The sequence below is a fragment of the Diadema antillarum genome, unplaced genomic scaffold (assembly GCF_040938485.1).
Source record: "Diadema antillarum isolate AM-2024a unplaced genomic scaffold, OU_Dant_1.0 scf00000226, whole genome shotgun sequence".
Taxonomy (NCBI): domain Eukaryota; kingdom Metazoa; phylum Echinodermata; class Echinoidea; order Diadematoida; family Diadematidae; genus Diadema; species Diadema antillarum.
In genome coordinates, this window is record NW_027271115.1 from 2,634,139 (window position 1) to 2,656,933 (window position 22,795).

At 39.0% G+C, this 22,795-nt stretch overlaps 1 protein-coding gene across 1 annotated transcript; it reads left to right on the top strand.

Annotated features, from left to right (window-relative positions):
- Positions 1-3,388: 3,388 nt before the first annotated feature.
- Positions 3,389-22,306, top strand: LOC139724710 (mpv17-like protein 2). Its single transcript, XM_071635830.1, has 4 exons — positions 3,389-3,812; positions 5,599-5,760; positions 9,433-9,509; positions 22,022-22,306. The coding sequence occupies exons 1-4, from the start codon at positions 3,635-3,637 to the stop codon at positions 22,262-22,264; spliced, it is 660 nt and encodes a 219-aa protein (XP_071491931.1). The 5' UTR covers positions 3,389-3,634; the 3' UTR covers positions 22,265-22,306.
- Positions 22,307-22,795: the final 489 nt, after the last annotated feature.

Consider the following 22,795-nt stretch of genomic DNA (forward strand, 5'->3'; position numbering starts at 1 on the left):
AAGAAGTTATGACATTTTTAAGTCAAGTTTTGCTATAATTTCTGCAAAACAGTTCTTGTACAGTGGATATGAATATGCAAATGAGAGAGCTAACCATGGTCTAACTTCACCATTTTCCATTGATCGTGTACAAAAACTGATAAAAATTCATTGTTTTTGTCATTGAAGTCTGAGACATGATGTTATTCCTGAATGAATAGCTTCAGAATATAGTGATCAGTTAGATATACTAGGATTTGAGCCTCAGGCATTAATCGCGTTTGAATGTGAAACTGGAAATTGCAAAATTTTATGTACAAACTATTAATGGCAAGTTGGGAGGGGATGACATGCTCACTTTGACATTTTGCATATGCATACTGACCGTTCAGGAACTGTTTCCTGAAAAAATTGCAATATTTCAAAATGTCATAACTTCCTTATTTTTCACCCGATTTCGATCAAAAGTTTCCCTTTGAACTCGTAATATTTTACTCAGTCATATCAGACTAACTTATATTTGGACCGGATTTCCCCTTTCAGGTTAGGTTAGGGTTGTGATAGGGTCTTAGGTTTAGCTTGATGGGAGAGGCAGGATTAGGGTTAGGATTATGTTTCTGGGTAGAATTTATGTTTGCCTTTAGCCTGCAGATATTTCATGGGATCATTATTGTTGTAGGAGCAAATGTCTTGAATCCAATTCCATGGTATAGGTCTGAGATAGCAAACAGATCATACAACATTTATAGGCCTACAAGGTCGCTTAGACCAGCTACAAGGAAGGTCCTCCCTACATGTTTGGACACAGTCAACGAGGTCAAACTGCGAGAGATTCAAGCATAGTTATACTATTATAGGCCCTATCCATACATTACGTTGTGTGAAATGTTGGCGTGTGCCGTCGCCTATAATATAGCAGGATACCGCTAAGATAACAAGGTGGAACACTTTCTGGGTATAACATTTTATTTAAAGAAAACAAGCACGCATGTGCAGGCCATAAAGATTGTTTGAATGTGTGGGTATAATTTAATTCGGCCTCTTTCTCGAGTGGTATAGATTTTTTTTTTTTTTAAATCTAAGATATCAAAAATCTTGCAGGGGTGGATCCAGGAATTTCGTAAAGCGGAGCGCCTCTACGAAATTATTTGTTTCTTTTTATTTGATTTGTTGAAAAAAAGGGGGTGCGGCCGGTGCGCCCGCCCCGCCTGGATCCGCCTCTGATCTGTTTATTTTCACATCCTGCAAATTAGCGCAGAGAGCGCTTCAACACTATCAAGGCTTAATACTCTTTGCTTTATCCACGTCAACCTACGTCAGTGTGGAGAGCGCCGTCGGAGCAAGGATCGGTACCTGAGAGACTACAGCTCATACCTCCTGTCGAACCCCATGCTGGCTTGAGGGCGTACACAGTGATCAGTGGGCGAACCAGGGAGGTGTGATCCCACCTCCCTGGGCGAACCCACCGAACTCGAAGTGGGCGAATCCAGTGATGATCGGTCATGATCAAAGAGTATAGAATACTAGTATACTCTTTGGTCATGATTAGATCATCCGAGAGATCAGTGGGTTAGGGAGCATCTATGGGCAGCCAAAAGGGTTTAATTAATGTGCCGTCAGAGAACTGAAGAACAACAAAAACAAACTAATTAAAAACAAATCCAAAAGCAAACAAAGGCTAATTCATGAAAAGAAGAACATCCTATGTTTGTTCGTGAATAGATAATAATATATCTGTATATATATATATATATATATATATATTATATATATATATATATATATATATATATATATATGTATACTATGTACCTACTATTTTTTAACGTACATAAGGTCGGAGCGACATAAGGAACTAGTTCATGAACAAAGGTCGTCTGATGGAATAGGATAAACTGACGATAAAGTAAAGGCCGAAAAAAAAAAATCCAGATGTGTACTGACATGACAAAAATAAAAGGCATAGACCGGGACAGGTAAGATGACTGGCGATAATGCATGGTCCCAGCGAAACGAGCAAAGGACGATTAGAAGCAACTAAACATATATATGACAACAGATGAGGTATATCCACTCAAATCTGCGATTATTTTATGATGGCACAACGTAACGTACTTTGGTCGTGAATTGTAAGCCGCACCTACGGTCATTACTCAATTTACCCTACTATATCATACACTCCAGGAAGCAGTGACATCGCGAGGAATTGAAATGCCCTGGAAACGTGCATAAAATATATTTGCAGTTAAGGTACCATAATTACGTAGCTTCATCTTTGAAGTGAGCAATTTATGACGATCGAGTTCAAAATATCATGGATTATTGAACTGACTTTGAACTTGGAGTATGCTGTGTGAAGAACAATGTGGACATTAATATAAATGATTATTTTTTAGCCTTCTCCTGCTTAATTCTTTAAAAAGTGTATGTTGAAAATATAAGGTTGAAATAGCAACAGAAATGAAGCATCTATTACTCTACAGAGCCTGAGAGCCTGGTTAAAATTTTTTTTTTGGGGGGTTATACTGTTTATGTATTCTACCTATCGCTTGACCTGAGTATCATATTCTTTTTTTGTTTGAATTTATTAAATGTGCAACTGCCTGAAAGGGAATCAGGCCCAGAATGCAAGAGGGCGCTCCTGTATAGGCCTATGTGCTTTGGTCCTGTATTATTTCCCATTGACCTTTCATCATAGCCCTGCATTTTTCTTTTCATTTCAGGATCTCAATTTGTTTATTTTCTAAAACGTCTTTTCTTTGTTGTTCTGAACAGATCTGACATGCTGCTCCGACCTTCATCATTTTTCTAATCTCTCTGATCGATACCGTGATAGGCTGCAACAAAGGCTCGTTTTTAGGATGTGATCATTCGACGTTAATTTTGACACGTTTAGCTGTTCATAGCCCATATATTACGCAACCTCTCCTATGTGCGTGACGTGCATGGCTAGTGCCGCTAGTGCTAGTGGCTCGTGCATCTGCGGCACCGGCAGGATACAGCAGTAGTACGTAGAGGGCTTACACCGACGCCAATTTCTTCTGCACGTCTACTCACCCGAGTGACTCGGTTGCTGGGTGTGACATCAGTTAGTGATTATTTTTTCTCTTTTTTTTTTCTTCTTCATGTAGCATAAGTTAGCTCAGTTCACGCACGACTGCCTTACAACCCTACCTCACCTTCATCCAGATGATCAGACAGTGTCCCACCCAAAAGAATTGGTGGTCGGTCGTTCTCTGCGTTCGCGCTACCGCTGGCGTGAGAGCGTCACTCTGCTGCACTGCATGCTGCACTTGTCTTTCAGGCGGTACCACAGTGTCAACCCCGGGGCGGGCGCCGGGAGCTCCTTGTAAACACAGTCATACTGTGGGACACCAGCAGCCAGAGGGGTACTTAACCACAGAACAGAGTCAAGAGGAAACCGATGACTAGTCAAGGCTTTATATGCATATAAACGAAGAAAAGGAGAGCGATATAGTATTTTGATGCTCTTTGTATCGCTTTGTTTGAACTCTGGAGAAAGTGAAAGCCAGCTCTACGACGCCAGCTCCAGCCATGACTCAGAGAACTGTGTTGTGAGTTGTCAAGTTCGACGTGAACGTGGCCGACAGTATGCGGAATCCAATTCTCTCGTCTAGCAACAGTTTTGTCAGCTATGTTCATGGTGGTACGAGACATCACCCGAAAATTGTTCTCTCCAAAGTATCTGGTATGGACGAACATATTTTCAGGGGCTGGTCTTCTTATGCTTGGAGATGGAATCGAACAGTATAGGGAAATTTTGAAGGAGCGAAAAGTGAATAAAATCCAGACATGGAACTTCAAACGATCTGGTGAATATGTTTAACTATTTTCATATTTCTTAAATCTTAGCAGCAGCAAAAACATTGTGTGACAGGTGGAAATATCAGTCCAATAATATATCCTATATTTCATGTTAATAATTATGGTGCTGATTTATAATACTGGGGCATTTAGCAGTACCGGGTACTCTTGCGCTTGCTGCCCCTACTCCTGCCCTGCCTGCTGCCCCTCAGTTCGGGAAACCCACTCACAAGGGGGGCCCCTCCTTATAAGTAACCCGTCCCCCTTATAAGTATCCCCGTCCCCCTTATAAGTATCCCCGTCCCCCTTATAAGTATCCCCGTCCCCCTTATAAGTAACCCCCGGGGCACCCCTTATAAGGAGTCTCCACGCTTTTTTGCAATGCAACGCGAAAATGAAAGGACTGCGGCAATTCGCTTGATTATGTCCATAAAGCTTCACAAGTTTCCTAGTTACTCACGAAATTTGAGCAAAATCGGTTTGAGGCATCATATCTAAAATCATGGATTTAAATGCGATGTCAAACGACCCATGCGAATGCTGAAATGCGAGCGATTACTGGCGTGAGTGTCGCCAGGCGCGGCGGCGCGGCAATGCTAGAGTGCAGACGTGGCGACTGAGTACAATTACTCAGTCGCCACGTCTGCACTCAAGCATTGCCGCGCCGCCGCGCCTGGCGACACTCACGCCAGTAATCGCTCGCATTTCAGCATTCGCATGGGTCGTTTGACATCGCATTTAAATCCATGATTTTAGATATGATGCCTCAAACCGATTTTGCTCAAATTTCGTGAGTAACTAGGAAACTTGTGAAGCTTTATGGACATAATCAAGCGAATTGCCGCAGTCCTTTCATTTTCGCGTTGCATTGCAAAAAAGCGTGGAGACTCCTTATAAGGGGTGCCCCGGGGGTTACTTATAAGGGGGACGGGGTTACTTATAAGGGGGACGGGTTACTTATAAGGAGGGGCCCCCCTTGTGAGTGGGTTTCCCGAACTGCCCTTGGGCCTTGGCATAGATGATGGAGGGGACTCCAATAATAGGGAAGTCCTCTTGGGAGCTTGTGTTATATCGATGTTTTGTTAAATTATGGAAATACATTTTTCTCCATGATTATAATTTTGGGACATGAATTTTTACTTCATTGTAACAAAATTTCGTTGCAACCATTCTCATTGCCGTTCAGGCTGTACACATGAGTGGGGTCTCCCTGCAGTAGTGCAGGCCTATGAACAAATTGATGCACATCTATTTCTCTACACTGCCTAATTTTAATACAAGGATGTCCAACCAGCATTCTGTGATGACTAAGTATCTACAAATGAAGTTGAAGGGGTTGTACACTGGTATAGTTTTTGTTGGGGTGGGGATTCTGGTTATAACTTTTTGAGAGATAAAAAAAAAATGCACTTATATGCATGTGTATGAAATATTAAAGAGCATACAGTACAATTCTATGAGGAACTGAATGTTTATTAATTTTCATGAAAATTGCTTTTGAAATGGCTGAGAAAACCAAAACCAATGTAAAACAAAATGGTCCTATTTAAGGTGGGTCCCACCTTTTATGAGGACCACTTAAACCTACTTTGCACATTGCACATTGTATACCGGTACCACTATAATCGGTGAGTTATGGTCGACTATGATGACTGTGGGGATTAATGAAAATTGAAAACGGGATATGTGTACATTGTAAGTTTCTATTTCATTTGTCATTTTCTTTTTGTATTTGTTTGTTTTTTTATTTTTGGTCAGTCATTGCCCTTACCTATTTTCATCCCTTCCTCACAGCTCACATGTTTACTTTGGGGGCAATGCTAGGTCCATTCAACCATTACTGGTATGTCTACCTGGACAGAATCCTGCCTGGAACCATGGCCTCCACCGTTGTCAGAAAGATCGTTTTGGATGAGCTTATCGGTTCGCCGATTCTTATCACCTTGTTTTTCTTAGGTATGATTCATATTATACACAATGCTCAAGTTTACTTTGTTACACACTTGTAAATGTATGGGTGTTACAGTGCCCTGTTTGTGCAGTGTAAAGGAGATTCACATAATATATTTTTCTGATGAAATAAAAACTGTGATTTGAACTTTTTGTAAAATTGAGGAATGGAGTTGGAAGGTCATTTTTTGAACATGATGACTTCATTGGAAATCATAGTTGTACAACTACAAGTACCTTTTTACCTTTTATCTGTACAAAGTACCTGTTTACCTTTTACCTGAAAGAAAGATATTATTCAGAGGGGTAAAGGTTCAGGTGAAGAAACTTCACCCCTACCTTTTTACCTTTTACAAGGAATATTAGCAGTCTTAGCCAGGTGCAGCCCAGTTGTGTTTTTATGCCTCCGCCACGAAGTGGTGCCGGAAGCATTATGTTTTCGGGTTGTCCGTCCGTCCGTCCGTCCGTCCGTCCGTCCTTCCGTCCGTCCGTAATGAATTTTGTGGACAAGGTAACTATCAAAACCTGTTGAGGTATCCTAATGAAACTTGGCATGTATGTGTATTAGGGGGTGAAGTTGTGCCTATCAACTTTTGGGTGCACATGCTCAAGGTCAAAGGTCAAAAGGTCAAGGTCAAATACATAAAATTTCACTATTTCCACCACATCTATTGAATGCCTGAAGATATTTTCTTGAAACTTAGTGTATACATGTATTACCCAATTAAGATTCTTTGGTGAAAGTTTGGGTCATGAGGTCAAAGGTCAAAGGTCAAAAGGTCAGGGTCAAATACATAAAATTTCACTATTTCCACCATATCTATTGAATGCCTGAAGATATTCTCTTGAAACTTAGTGTATACATGTATTACCCAATTAAGATTCTCTGGTAAAAGTTTGGGTCATGAGGTCAAAGGTCAAAAGGTCAAGTAAAAATATTAAAACTTCTTTTTTTTTCTCCATACCTTGGAAAATTGTTCAAGGTATCTTCATGGAACATAGTATATACATATACTGACTGGAAGTGATTATCTAGAGAATGTAGGGTTCATGAGGTCAAAGGTCAGGGGTCAAAGGTCAAGTGCAACACTTCAAAATTTTACTATTTCCCTCCTATCATGCAATGCCAGCAGGGTTATTTTTTTTTTTACACTTGGTGTATACATGCATACATGTGTAACCTAATAGAAATTCTCTGGAAAGTTTTTTTTACTTCTTTTTTTGCCTCAAAGGTCAAAAGGTCAAAGATCAAGTGAAAGTGCTGAACTAACTTTTTCCTCCATATCTCGGAAGTGGCTCAAGTTATCTTGAAACTTAGTACATATTATGCATGTTCTACCTGAAAGTGATTATCTTATGAATTTTAGGGTCAAGGGCCAGATGAAAATGGTAACAATTTACTATTCAATTCAGAAATTGCACTTTTTCTCCACACCTCTACCTTGAAAATTACTCAATGCCTAAATGTATGAATGGGTCAAAGTCGAGTTAAAGTCCTTAAATCCCTAGTTACATGCTCTCCTATTCATCCAATTAAACCTAGGTCAAGGAAGGTGAACATTCAACACATTTGTGACAAACTTGTCATTTCAATATTTTGCCAATTTTGTGAAAATGTAATCACACATTGTCCACATGTACTATCTAGACCTATTGGGAAAATCATGCATTATGGCGGAGGCATACCAGTCGCCAAAGCGACATTTCTAGTTCTTTCTGTAGTCCAAAATGAACATGTTTTGATGTAAGAAGGTACAAACACTCTTGAACAGCATTGGATACATGTACATGAACACATCAGTGTCTTGTATTTTCAGCAGTCATGAATGTTGTCTTAAACTTCTTACAAGAGAATATGAACATCATGATGGCAGTACAAAAAATTACAGTAGATTTATTCAGAGTGTGTTTGAACATTATTTTATTCCAGTCATTGGTGTGTCATGTAATGGATTACATTGTACATGTAGCTGTAGTTAATAGCAATATGGTCTGATATCAAGCAGATTTTTGCTAGGAAATGCTGGCAAATTACATGTACATACAGCCTGTACAGTATGTGTGCACATACTTTCAATTAGGAAGCACTTCATTACTTCTGGATACATTGGTATCATTTATCAGTAGTGCATTGACATAATCAATAATTTTTCTTGGCTGTAGACATGTTAGGAAAGTGAACAAGCAAGCCATCAATCATTTTTAATACAATACAGAGATGGAACATGGCCGTATGTTAGATGACAGTTACCGGTACATGTACGCTCTACAGAAAAAATCTGTGCAATACAAATCTTGCAAGACTATTATTTGCAGATTCGGTATGACCTGACGAACGTGCAAGGGACCAATGTGAGAAAGTCTAAGACAAACCTTTATCTCTACAGCCAAACAAACACAGTAGGTGAAAACAAAAACCAGCAGAAAGTGTGCACATTACTAATATCTGTTGAGACTCCCCTTATCACGTACAATGTAGGATTACAAAATTCAGTGTACCTGGGTACTGTAATTACAGGCTGTGTACTCTTACACTAGTTCAGTGAAGCACACTTTGTCTTCAAAACATCATATTGATGTAGAAGTTTGGAGGATACATTTCCTATTTGACAATTAAACATGAATATACAGTACTCTCCGCATAATCGGGTAGGCTCAAGTAGAGCGTTTTTACCCGATTAAGCGGAGCACCCGATTAACAGAAGAACACGTCTCACTCACAATTTATTGACACACACAATATGTAAGTACATGCATTTTACACTGCACCAAACACCTATACACGCGTGCTTGCACGGCACATTACACATACCTTACTTTCTCAGTCACGAACACTAATTTACACTCTTTTTATGGACAGATAAATCGTCAGAAAACTTTGTCGTTTGACTATAGACTCTTCGCTAACATGCAGGCGTTTTCCGAAATGAACACATCTCTTTGCGTATACACTAGTCATGTAGAACGTCGGGTTTTCGAGAAGTGACCAGGGAAATGCAAAATTATGGAGCTGGTGCATGGCCTGATTTTCGTTGCAGGCTTCTCGTATTGTGAATGTTGCTGCGGAGCAAGGGATGAGCGCAAGTGTGTTCAATTCCTGTCTGTCTATGCAGTTGTGAGTGCCAGCTACATGTGTAATGTTCGTTTAGGTGTGACAAGTCGGTATATACTGGTACATGTGTTTTCATGTTTAATCACTCCCAAATTGATCGGTCTTCTCTGCAAATTGAGCAGAGAATGCGATTAGCCGCGGAAAATTTGACATTCCTAATTTCCTAAAGTGTTATTTCTGAGATAAAATGTGGGTAGAAATTAAATTAGAAGACAATTATTTACCCGTTTATGCAGAGAGGCAACCCGATTATCAGGTAGTTTTAATGTGCATTGGAACTGATATTGAATTTACTACCCAATTAAACGGAGTACCCGTTTAAGCGATACCCGATTACGCGGAGAGTACTGTACTGTTTTTCAGTATTATTCAGTCATCTGATTTTTTTTTTGCTTTTGCATTCTTGAAATTTCTTCAATAAAGAAAAGAACTTATAAGCTTTTATACAACATAGTGTTTCAATTACATGGTACACATATGTCAAAACAGGTTTAAGAAAAAAATAGTTAAACTCCCTATGGTTGCTTTTGAGATTATTAGTATCTTCATGAAATCTTGTTTTTTAGGTCTTGGCACTCTAGATGGTAAGCCTCTGGACAAAAGTGTGGACCTAGTGAAGGACAAGTTTGTCACAGTCTATATGGTAAGTCTACATGAAGAAGATCCACTCAGGACATTAAATGTCAGACCCCCTTTGTTGTACACCCACATGACAAACGTGATTGATATATGACAGTTGCTATTATCCATGGCCATACACTGCCCCACTCACCCATCATAATTATGTATCACTTAGGCCAAGCAGAAATGTCAGCGCATTCTGCAATACGCAGACAAGATGTGTCTGCAAAGGCCAGTTAGCAGTTGGGGTTATTGTTGTACATAGACATGAATGCACCATGTTGGCCCCTGCTAATACATAATATAAAGTTATACATCGGTACTATAGTATGAAAGTATAATAATGTATACTAATATATGATAATGTACTATGAAATTTACTAATTTATATACTAATATATGATATGATGTGATATGATATGATATATCAATATATGGTAGTAATATTATAGTGTTATACAAGTAAACTTTCATTTTTGAGATGTAATCGTCTAAACAGGGGCAATCAGATTAATTGATGGAAATTCACCTATGAATATGCTCTTTTTCTCACACCTGGTTTCTGCTGCAGTGTCACAATTATGTGTTCACGCAAGCTCTTCACACATTATTGAAAGTGTCAGTACTGTACACATACACTGCAGTCTAAACACAAATGAACATGGTAAGGGCCACCACAACTTATCTCTTTGAGGGGGCTTCCCTGATTGGTTGAAGGTGGTAATTTTTTTTTTTTTTTTTTAAACTCCAAAATATAATTTCAGCGCACTAACAGCCTACCACATGTGTGTTTACAAGAGCAATAACCTCCCAGGCTTTCAAGTACGCATGTTGTAATCTGTCGGTCAAAAAAGAGCTGATTGCCTAGTACATCGGTCTAAAAATATTATTGTGAATTTAGGGCCAGCGTTTCCACATACTAGTGATGAAATGTGAACTTGCCCTCTACTTTAATATTGCTAGTAGTCCTGCGAAAAAAAAAAAAAAAACCCTAGTTGATCAATGACAATTTTATCATATATACCGTACGGCTTCTTTATTTGTAGTCGGCTCTGCCTGCTTATTTTTTCAACAGAACAGACCCCTCGCAAATCTTCTACATTTGGCATTTGAGACACCTTTCCTATGTGCATCATAAAAGCTGAAACATCACCTGACATTGCATTATAAATGAAGGAATTTTTAGTTCACTTGAGCTGTTGTCTGTCTGTTGTGCATAATAATGTGAAAGTTTTACATTTTCATAATTTGTAAAAACCTTGTCATATTCTTAATACCAAACTTGACAGATGACATTCCTAGGGTGAGAAGATTTCAATGTTAAAAGGTGCATTGTCCCCCCCCCCCTCGTTTGCCCCCAAATTTAAGGAATCTTCTTCTATACAGAATCAAAATTAAGTGATAGAGGTTGGTTAGGGCTTTAAGTATTGTAGACGCCGAATGTTTTGTGAGATTTTGATTTCCGCAAATTTTTGTGAATTGAATGCTACTGTGGATGTACACAAGTTTAGAAACGCAGTAAAATATCAAACATTCCGACATAAATGTGATGTGCGAGCATACATTTCTCCATTCAGTACTGTACTCCACAATCACAAAATTAACCGATTGTCGGGAAGTCCAGATCCCCCCCCCCCCCCCCCTCCAAATGAGGCTGGCTAAATATGGCATACGTCTTAAAGGATCAGAAGCATTGGTGACTATAGTTTCCAGTTTGTTGATGGCGGATCCTGGGGTGCCCCACTTGGGGCACTGTTGAAGGACAAAATTGGGCTAATTTTCTCTCTGAAAAGGACTGATCATCCTTGTCACCAAATTTTTCAGGTATAATCGTTAGGGTGATACTGTTCAAGTGGGCACCACGGCTTTCCCCAGGGTTTCCTCCTAGGAGATCCCAGAGCCTCCAAATTACAGAATCTCTCTTTTTACAGTTATACTAAGTTGAATTTATACTCGGGTGGGCACTACACCTACACTGGGTCCTTTGCTGTTTTTGTCGAGCCCACCGGAGGTGTGGGGAGACTAAGGGATCGTCTGCGGCGTCTGTCCGTCCGTCCGTCCGTCGTCTGTGCGTAATGCTACAAAAACTTGAATAACTCTCTGAGGATTTCAATTTCAATCAAACTTGGAGGGAAGAGTGGTTATACAAAGTTACACATTTTACCAAATATGAAGGGCACCTCAAGGTCAAAGGTCACAGGCAGAGGTCAATGAACTTTAGGCCCCAATGTTAAGTTTTTTGGCGCATTTCTATTATGGGTCATAACTTTTGATCCATAGGTCCGTTTGTGACTAAGCTTGGATGGTAGATGGCCCTTGGGTAGTGGATGATCACCACAAGGTCAAAGGTCACAAGCAGGGGTCAAATAACTTTTAGGGCCCAATGTTAAGTTTTTATGGCGCGTTTTGATTATGGCTCTTAACTTTTGATCCCTTTGTCTGTTTGTGACCAAACTTAGATGATAGATGTCCCTTGGGGAGGTGAAGGTCATCACAAGGTCAAAGGTCACATACAGGGGTCAATGAACTTTTAGGGTCCAATGTTACATTTTTATTTCGCGTTTTGATTATGGCTCATAACTTTTGATCCCTTTGTCCGTTTGTGACCAAACTTGGATGGTAGATGTCCCTTGGGGAGGTGAAGGTCATCACAAGGTCAAAGGTCACAGACAGGGGTCAACAAACTTTTAGGGCCCAATGTTAAGTTTTTAGGGCGCGTTTCGATTGTGACTCAGAACTTTTGATCCCTACAATGTATATCTGTTTGTGACCAAACTTGGACGGTAGATGTCCCTTGGGGAATTAAAGGTCATCACAAGGTCAAAGGTCACAGACAGGGGTCAACAAACTTTTAGGGCCCGATGTTAAGTTTTTAGGGCGCGTTTCGATTGTGGCTCAGAACTTTTGATCCCTATGTCCGTTTGTGACCAAACTTGGACGGTAGATGTCCCTTGGGAATTAACGGTCATCACAAGGTCAAAGGTTACAGAAAGGGGTCAACAAATTTGTAGTGCCCATTGTTCAGTTTTTATGGCATGTCTTGATTATGGCTCATAACTTTTGATCCCTTTGTCCGTTTGTGACCAAACTTGGATGGTAAATGTCCCTTGAGGGAGTTGAAGGTCACCACAAGGTCAAAGGTCATAGGCGGGTCAATGAACTTCTGGGAGTTACAAAAATATTAATTTCTTGTACATACTTGAATGGCCGAGACAAAATTTGGCACTTGCCTTGTGTTCGTTTGTTACCTGCAGTACCAAAGATTTGGAAATGACAGTACTACCGTGAATACAGGCACATTGTTTGTATGCCTTCACTACAAAGTATCGCTGGAGGCATTATGTTTTCAGGCTGTCTGTCCATCCATCCGTATTACTCCATAGTTCCTAGCACTTGGCATATACACCGTGTAACTTGTATGCAAACATGAGTGGACAAAGTTGTGCCAATCAACATTTAGTTACAAACGCTCAAGGTCAAGGTCAAATTCTTTGAATATTTAACTATTTTCCCCTTATCTCTGCAATGCCTGAATGTATATTCATGAGGCTTCACTAATACCTGTACCAGGTAAAGATTCTCAAGAGAATGTTTGGGGGTCAAAACTCAAGTAACAATGCTGAAATTTAAAGGGTGTGAACAGTTCTGGTCGAGGTGAAGATTTAGCTTTTAACGTTTTGCGAGATATTCAGAAACTACTCTATGAGATGTCAAAGAGCATGCAATTCTAAGGGGTGTCAAAAGTTTATTTGTTGAAATTCGGTTTTGAAATGGCTGAGATATCCAAAAACAAGGTGAAACAAAGAGATCCTAATAAAAGGTGTGGCCTGTTGCCTTTTATTATTATAATTTTTTTTGTGTGGATATCTCAGCCATTTGAAAACCAATTTTCATCAAATAAATGTTGAATCCTTTTTGAAATTACATGCTCTTTCATATTTCATTTTAAGAGGTTTCTCATTATCTCACTTAGGAATGTTCAAAACATAAATCCCCACCTCAACCAGTACTGTACAGTCCCTTTAAAAGAAGAGAAACTATCTATCCATTCCACGTACATAACTGCTGTACATACTATATTTTGAAAACTTGCATTTTTCCATTTTAATTGATTGCCTTCCCCAAGTTAATGTCCTGAGCATAAACCTATATTTTATGCATTTATTCACTATTTTTCTTTATTTATCTGTAGTTTGTATTTTTGATTTGTTTTCTATGTCTCAGATCTTTTGTTTCACACATTATACAGATATTGCCTTATTTAGAGAAGTATAACAATTGCCACCCTGAGGGAGTTACATTTTCCCACAAAAGATTCTGCATTTTTTTTTTTTTTTTTTTTTTACCAAAGCATGCATTGCTTTGGGAAAATTTTGTCTCAAGTGAGTGATGATCAATTTTTTAACATCTACTCTTTTATTACATTGAGCTTTTCTTTTCTTTTTCTCTTTTTCTTGAATATCTACCATGCATCACCCACTTTACATGTACTTTTGTACACAGGCAGATGTACTCTACTGGTCTGTGGTCCAGTATTTCAATTTTCGCTTCCTCCCGCTGCGTTACCGAGTCATTTTTATCAACACCGTTGATGTTGGATGGTGTGCTCTATTTTCCTACCTTACGATGGGTTCAGAAGGGCTGAATAATTAAGAGTGTATGTAAGACTTTGTGCTCCAAGATGATTTGCAAAATACTATCATTATGAATGCTTTGAATCATAGTAATAGGTACACCTAGTGGGTTGGAGGTGTGTATGATGGCTGGTTGTGCATTGCTGATATATTTATCTCCTTAAACCGCATCTGTGGAAAAAAACCAACATTTTCATTTCTGCATGCTGTCAGAATGGCCTGATTACCACATTTTACCTAGATTGAGGGCTGCTTCTGGGTGTCATTTTATACTGCTAGTTATCATACATGTCATGTACATTGTGCCAAACTTGCTTGCTAGGCACTATGTTTCCACACAAAGGCGTTACTATTATAAGGCTGCCTGTATAATTCCTGCTGTGTGGAAGTCATCGCTATTCATATAGGGTATTTGAAAAAGAGACAAAGGGTTGGTATAATTTGCTACACAATTGGTATGTGTTGACTGAAGTTCAATAGTTCACTTGAAAGCAAATTGTAACAATTTTATTTGTATTTTATGAGGGATTGTGGCAGGGCTGCACACTATGTATATAGATAATTTTTTTTTCTTCTACTGTCCCAACCCGTTTGTCAGACCAGTACAGAAGGTACCCAGTTTTTCCATTTTTTACTGGCCCATTTCTGAAAAAGTTACTGGTCCGACAGACGACAGTGATTTTTACTGGTCCTAGACTGTTGGACCAGTGCCAGTTTGTAGTGTTGGATTTTGGTATGCTTTTTTTTTTTTTCATGTTTACTCTAATGAAATTATTGACTTAATCACATTCATTGTTTGGATGGTAGGATGTTAAAGATTTCATTTAATCTTTTCTCATTTGGGGAAGATATGGCATGTATTATGCGAGCAAAAAACTTCATTGATAAAATCAATTAGGTTCTCAGATTTGGGGTGATATATAATGTTTCATGTATTCTTGTACAGCACGAGTATATTGTAAATGTACTACATGTATTTCTCTAGCTGCAGTCCATGGATGACCTGCAGTAAGCATCAAGAACCAGACGGCACTGTATGCACAATAAGGTGTGTTACAAATGTACATGGCAGGGTGGTGCCATGATGCCTGTTTGAAGTTTGCATGCCACCACATGAATGGGATAGTGGAATGGTGATAGAAGAAGAGATCATAGATCACCTTAGGGGGAGTAGCACAAGGCTTAGCAAGTGGCAGCAAGAAGAGGGTGGTACATGCATGCATGGCAAGAAGTAAGAGGCTGGTACAGAGTACAATGAGTTGAGCTTGTGTGAGAGCACAGATTATCCTCTTCTTAGGAATCCTCTTACTGCTTCTGGCTATACCCATTGATACCCTCTTACAGGTGTAACTTCACATTCTTTTATAAGAGTCACTGGTACTTTCTTACAGTTCTTTTCAAGAAAAGTACTACCGTCTACAATGTACAGAACTTGGGTGTCATGGTAGATTGCAAACTTGCGGAATCATCCCAGCTCACTCTCATACACATAAATTGTCAAAATCTTGAAATTCCAGTTTTACAAGTACATGACTTTGTATTTCTTTAATGAAATGCTTTTTACAGGGGATTTCCTCTTAATTGTACTGGCCAATACAAACTGTACATGTAGCTTACAAATTTTGGAAGCCATCCTATTCAAATCCTGTTATCCTCGATCATTTTCATTAAAGAGAGGTTCTTAGTGCGTGTATTTTTGTCTATGCTTTGAAAAGTCCAAATCTTGTTTCTTTTTCATTTTTGTTTTAATACTGATCCACCGTACATTCATTATCTCCTATGCTAGTGCCCAGCAGTCCTTTCATCACTCAATAAGGGATTTCTTCTACTTTAGGCATCTGCCTTAGGCATGATTTTAATTCTTTCGTGCCCCCTTTCAGTACCAGTCTGTTGTATTTAAGATCTTACTCCACGAGGATTTTGTATGGGAAGCTTTGAAAATACTTTTCTCTGGGTGGTGGTGCCTTTATTTGTAGTTCTGGCTAAAAAATTTTGGCTGAAGCACTTCCATTTTCAGTCACTAATGTCTAGAAATGAGAAATAAATTCTCGGTTTCCTTTAATACCAGAAGGATTATTTTCTAACCAGTTGCAGAGATATGCTGATAGCACTGTTTAAACATTTGCCTTTACACAGGGTGTAGTGTAGACTGTCATCGAGCATCGTCAGCTTATCGATACTCATTCACCCCTTCCTCAGTGTGATACAAAGAGTCACCTTCCCCACATGCAGCCCATACTCTCCCCTTTTGGGCATTGTATGCATATGATGTTGTTTGTGTGTGGCAGACAGTGTAAGAAGCCTAGGAAGCATGAATATGAGAAAAATGTGCTCCTGGCAATCAGTGTCTTAAAGTGTGCATGTTGTTAACATGTTAAAGTTAGCAGTGCTGCCTCTCTCTCTGTATTGATAAGGTCATAGGCATAGTGACTTGATTAAATGTAAACTGTCAACTCTAAAAACGGTTCTTTTAGTTGATCAAATGAATGAAGGTTTGTTGTGGTGATGCATTTGCCAAAATGGTGAGACTGCTTTGTCTTTTTAATCAGCATTTTTTGTCTGTGGGAGTAACACATGTGTGCTTGTTGCTGTGATTATCAATGGGTTTAATACAACTTGTAACTGTGCATGGTATAGTGCAATGCCTACATACAAGGGGCATTATGACTTGGATGGGCAAATACTGTAAAACAAGAAATGTTCGCGTGCATTTTAATTTCGCGAATTTCGCGAGCGCCAAGATTCGCGAAATTAAAATGCATGCGAAAATTCTTGTCTACTGTATATGCATTGAATGCCAGTGGCATTTTGCGAAAATTTCATGCCACAAAACAAGCCGTCGGATCCAATTCGCGAAAAATTCATGCCGCGAATATATCATGTTTTACAGTATCAGCCACAGCTTAACCCGTTCCATACTGAATTCTGAAATCCCCATAGACTTAGTACAGAGACCACCAGATTCCCGTACGGAACGGGTTAACCTTGAGCACTGCTTAAGGACGTTCCTCAGTTAAAGTGAAGTCCATGTCATTTTCTTCAAACTTTCCATACCAGGTACCGTAACTTTGACCCATCCCAAGCCCAAATATGTAAATAAAACCACAGGTTCATGTGCCTGTTTTTCTTGGAAGAATATGACTTACCTGCCATCCTGTACCAAAATGATAGTGTTACAGGATCAAGACCATGATTGGCAACAAAATCTGCAATGACAAACTTATATCCCCATAATTTTTTCAAAATCCTCGTCATTTTCTCCAAATTTGCAAGAATTGCAGAATAAGGTACAACCAAAATGAAGAAAAGGTTTTAAAGTTAGGGTTTTCACTCTCATTCTTGAGCAAGCAGCATCCTCACACGGCAGAAAACACCGAATCTCTCGTATCCTTCTCATAGACGTTTTCTGTTAGGGGTGAGCTAAAGGACAACCTGCGCAGCAAAGGTGCGCACAAACTCAACTGAGGAACGTCCTTAAATGGGAGAAAAACTTGTCTCCTCACCCCTCCCGATTAAGTGGTGACCACTGAACTATTCTTTTTGTTGCTCTCTAAGAAGTAGTAGACGCCAGCAATGCAAAATGAATTGATGCATACATGATGTATGTCCAGCAAGGCATTTCATCATTGCTCTTTTATGGCTGTCCCACGGAGTGTCGTCGGGGCATTATGTTTTCGGGTGGACCGTCCGTCCATCTGTTCTTCCGTCTAATGAATTTTGTGGACAGCGTAACTGAAAAATCGTTTGAAGTATCCTAATGAAAATAGGCATGAATATGTTTGAGTGGACAAAGTCTACAGTGTATCAACTTTTGGGTGCACATGCTCAAGGTCGAAGGTCAAAGATGAAGGTCAAATGCTCAAAATGGCAGTTTTCTCCATCTACATTGCACATGTATGCAATGCCTGAAGTTATTTTCTTGAAACTTAGTGTATACGCTGTACATTGTAGGCCTACCCTTCCTTATGAAGCTTATCTAGAGAAACTTTTGGGCCATAGCGCCAAAGGTCAAGTGAAAATGCAATTCAAATCACATTTTTCTCCATATCTGGGAAATGGTTGAAGGTATCCTCATGGAACTTAGTACATGTAATGCCTGTACTGCCTGACAGTGATTCTCTATGGAATTTTGGGGTCATTGGGTCAAAGGTCAAGGGTTAAAGGTAAAGGTCAACTCCTCAGAATTTCCTTTTCCCTCATATCTACTGTATGCAATGCCTGATGGTCAATTCCATTGTGACTTATGGGACAAAGTGACAATTTTCAGCAATTTCAAACCAGTATTTTGAGAAAATAACTGCATCAAATGCATTTTTCTCAGTTCATGGTTAGATCCATCATATCACAGTTTATGAAAATACCATACTTAGTTTGAAAAGTATCATTGCATTATGTACAGCAACAAAAAATTGCTGTCGTGACTTATGGGACATTTTAGGACCACCGTTTTTCAAATGGGAAAGTAAGTTCTGAAATATTCTTACACACAGAGTCTCTGGAAAGATATTTTCTTTCCTGAATGTAGCAAAGGGTTGGTGCTAACCCTGAGCCAAGTGGTGTGAATATACTCATTGGTACAGTACAAGGATAGGGAAAACCAGTGTGACTGATGAGACACAAAAACGTGACTTATGGGACGCTATCAACTACCACATTTTGAGATTGAGAGAATAATATTTACTGATGCCGGAACAAGTTCTAGAACATCATAAAACCAATCTATGACCAAAGAACATTTAGAAACTAAGCCATCTGAGAATTATACAAGCTGTATTATGGTCATAATAGTGTATCAGAAATGATACATAAATTCTTCAAAAATTGGCAATTTTCATGAAAAATGAAGGTTTTTCGGACATAACTCCACTCCATGTTCACCGATGTTCACAAATGAGGTATCAAAATATCCATTGTGAAAGGCTGCTTTGAGTAAACAATACCAGATCATCTAATTAAGCTTCATTAATCATCTATACTCCATAGTTTGATTTTCATAAAATGCAACCTTTCCGTGGAATTGACCTGATGTATTTTATTTAAACTTGGTATATTCAGAATAACCTAGAGATTCTCCAGGGAGGTTTTTGGCCAAAAGGTCAAAGGCCAAGTTTAAAGGCTAAATTTTACTACACTGAAGTGGCTCCAGGTATCATCTTGAAACTGTGCACATATTTGTGCATGTACTGCTTGACTGTGATTCCTTTGGGAATTTTAGGGTTGTGGGGGTCAAAGGTCAAGGGTCAAAGGCCATGTTGAACTACTAACATATTACTACATTTGTAAACACACCTTTTCTCCATACCTTGGAGATTACTCATTTCATAAGTTACTTGTGTAGAAGAGTCAACAGTCAAGTAAAAATTCACAAATCCCCAAAATCCTGCTCTCTTGGTTAAAGGAAACTAATAAGCTGTACCTTCATGTGAAGTCATTTTTCTTCAAATGCTTGATACATATAATGCTCAAATGAATCACTGGAAGTTTGAGCCAAATCGGCAAGAGATATAGGAAATTCCAGCTTTGAAAAGTTCAACAGTCAGTAGAGGGCAGCAGACAGCTTGTGATATATTTGTGGACACGTCTCCAAGGTTTTCATAAAATTTCATGTGTTCAACTTTTTTTCAACAATGAGTGTAACTCCTCTGAAATCCAAATACTGCCTGAAGAAATGCATTTTGCAAGCACAAATTTGAATTTGAAACATGTTTTTATGTGAATTGAGAGAAAATGTTAAAAATACTGAAATTTTGTGTAGGAAATAAATGGAGAGTTGTCAAGTTCCACCCTGAGGGTGTGTTCGAGGACTCTAAAGCGAACCAAAGCGAACTGAACCAAAGCGTACCGTACCGAACTGTGCCAGTTTTGGAGCATTCGAGTACTCTGTTGAGAAAGCGTACCTCACGAGTTGTTTTTAGAAAAGGTCACACATTTTTGTAGCAAGAATGTCATCCACCTGGCACTTGAACTACTTACAGCTGTCCCGAACAAAGAGAATGATGTCTTTCCATTGTGATGTATGTGCATGATATGCGCATGCTTTACAACGAACTTTTGGTACGCTGTGGTATGCTGTGGTATGCTTTTGGAGCACATCGGGAAGTGGTCCACTTTTGGCTCGGTACAGTACAGAATGGTACACTTTAGGAGCGTTAGAGCGCTCCTCTGGCGCAGGTACGGTACGGTACAGTTCGCTTTAGGAGAGCGCTCGAACGCACCCCTAGTTATGACTAATTTGTCGCCTTTTACAGTTCATTTATGCAAAGTGCAAAGCTTCCTTATTCCTTGTCTGATTTAGCTCAAATTTTCAATGAATAAGTCACTATAGATTTCTATTTTTATTTTTTGTATTTTTTTTTTTCAAATCAATTTCAATCACATATTAATATGGGAAAAAGTTTGGGACTGTATTTGGATCACTGCAGCCCTATAGTGCATACATTTGAGTTGCCATTGAAGCAGCATTTTAATGTGCCTCTTTTTTCAGTATTGCAAATGGAAGAAAGTATTCTTAATATTCTTCTTGTCCACCTTGTATTCATGCCATGTAAATTTCCCTTTCTCTTACATACACACCCTCAGCGCCTACAGACTTTTATCTGTTTTTCTTATCTTTTTTTTTGGGGGGGGGGGGGTTGCCTATCACAAATAGAACAGTGTGTGCAGATTTTTTTTTTTAATCACATACTGTAGGCCCAACTGTACATGTATCATTTGTGCACCATGATTCTATACTACCCTACTGCAAATTTACACTTTTTGTACTATGCCTTGGTGTTGGAGGTTCTGATGGTTAGGAAGTTCTGTTTAAAGGGGACCTCCGGATGATTTTCAGACTTTTACATTTGAAAAACTATAAATCAGTTAACTTGAGTACAGAGTTTCAGAATTTATAGTGATTGGGATGAAGACTAAGAATGTTTTCAAAATTTATAACAAATTGCAATGAACAAGGATGATGACATGGCAGCCTCACCATAAGAATGCATGAGTTGGGGCTCAAGGAAGCAGAACAAAAGAAGAAGGCATGCATAGATTCTTCACAGGTGAACTTGTTGAGCAAGTGGTATTGTAATGGAATTGCACTGCTACATTTCTGAAATATATGAAGCTCTGATGTCATCGACACTGTTCAGTGTAATTTGTTTAACCCGTTGAGGACGGTTTGATTTTGCTATAACACGCATTTCCCATAGACCTTTGCCCGAGTATACTCGGGACTCGTCCTCAACGGGTTAAGATTTTCAATTTATTGGTTTCTCTGCTCAAGGACCACAACAAATTCCACAAATCTATACATGGAGCTGTTGATTTATGTACCACTTGATGTGAAATTATGAAAATCGTCCGGAATGTCCCTTTAAGAGGTCATCATTTTTTTTTTTGGTATCATTCATTGCACAGCTTTTATACATGGCTTGGTAAAGATTAAGTGCTTGAATAAACCCTGTATTTCAAAGCCTCTTTTTAGCAGTCCACACTTTTCCAGAGTGTGTGCTTTCTTTCCAATATTTAGATAGGTATAAGGAGAGTCCATTTAAAGCTTCAAGTCTGCTCTTTCAGAATCTGCCCTTAACTTATCTAGCAACTCTTTGTTGGTTTTGCGATGCATGGTCACACGTTCTTTGATTAACCTTTGGAATTGTGTGACATTAACAGGCAAGTGTGATTAAGTTTTTGTCTTGAGATGTCAGGCTCTGTGCCCCTGAAATATTGTATTCATTACAGCTACCTCGCTTGATCACCTCTTGGAAGCTTTGACGTGCATAATCCTCTTTTGGCAATTATTACTCTCATTGTTTTAACTTATTGGCCTGCCTTTCCATTTGTCTCCTAATGATGATAATTACAGTTTGCCCGATGATAAATCTCTTTCGACTGGTTTGCAATGTTTTTCCTCCAGTGTGATCTATGTTGCTGGCCAGCAATACAGTGGATCAACTTCTACTACCTCCCCCCTCACCTTCGGGTCATCTATATCAATGTGGTCACCCTGGCCTGGGATACTTTCATGTCCTACATCGTCTTTGACTACAAGGAGCATGACAAGGAGAAGAAAGAGAGCAAGGAAGTCCTGGCTGAGGAAAGCAGAGTGAGGGAGGACCCCTGTAGGATTGTAAGCACTGCTCCACTACATTCTGAATGAGGAGAAGTAATGAAATAATCAACAAGTTAACAAAGTCAATGAGAGAAGGATTTTTTTTTTTTTTTTTTGAGATAGAAGCAACATTTTGACAGAATCAGCTCAGATTGTCAGAAGGTAAACAAGTTATACATGTAGTTTGATGGCATTTGGTTATCTGACATATCTTGCCGTATTCCTCTTGAATTATTGCATTTAAGGATCAAAATTTATCTTTTTAAGAGTATGTGTGCAGCAAGAAAGTGTACTTTTCCAGGCTGGAATAGTTGAAGACAATGACTATGCTGTGTCTTGAGCAACATTCTTGGTTAGATGCTTACCTGAGGAAACGTAAGGAGCATGAAATGAGTTACTTTTGTGACTAATTAAAAAAAAAAATCCCCCATATTTGCCACAAATATCAGCTCTATCTTAAAACAATCCATCACTCCCAATCATGATTAGTGCCATAATGGTTTTTTTTTTTTCATTGAATTGTGTTGAATACTTTTGTTTCTCGATTTGTTGCCTTGCTTTTATTCAGCATAAATACAT

What these genes read in the sequence shown, in the direction of transcription:
- LOC139724710 (XM_071635830.1), top strand. Translation starts at nt 3,635, where the DNA reads ATGTTCATGGTGGTACGAGACATCACCCGAAAATTGTTCTCTCCAAAG. An exon ending in TATCACCTTGTTTTTCTTAG is followed by an intron (nt 5,761 to 9,432) that starts GTATGATTCATA and finishes CTTGTTTTTTAG; the next exon opens with GTCTTGGCACTCTAGATGGT. An exon ending in AGTTTGTCACAGTCTATATG is followed by an intron (nt 9,510 to 22,021) that starts GTAAGTCTACAT and finishes TTTTTCCTCCAG; the next exon opens with TGTGATCTATGTTGCTGGCC.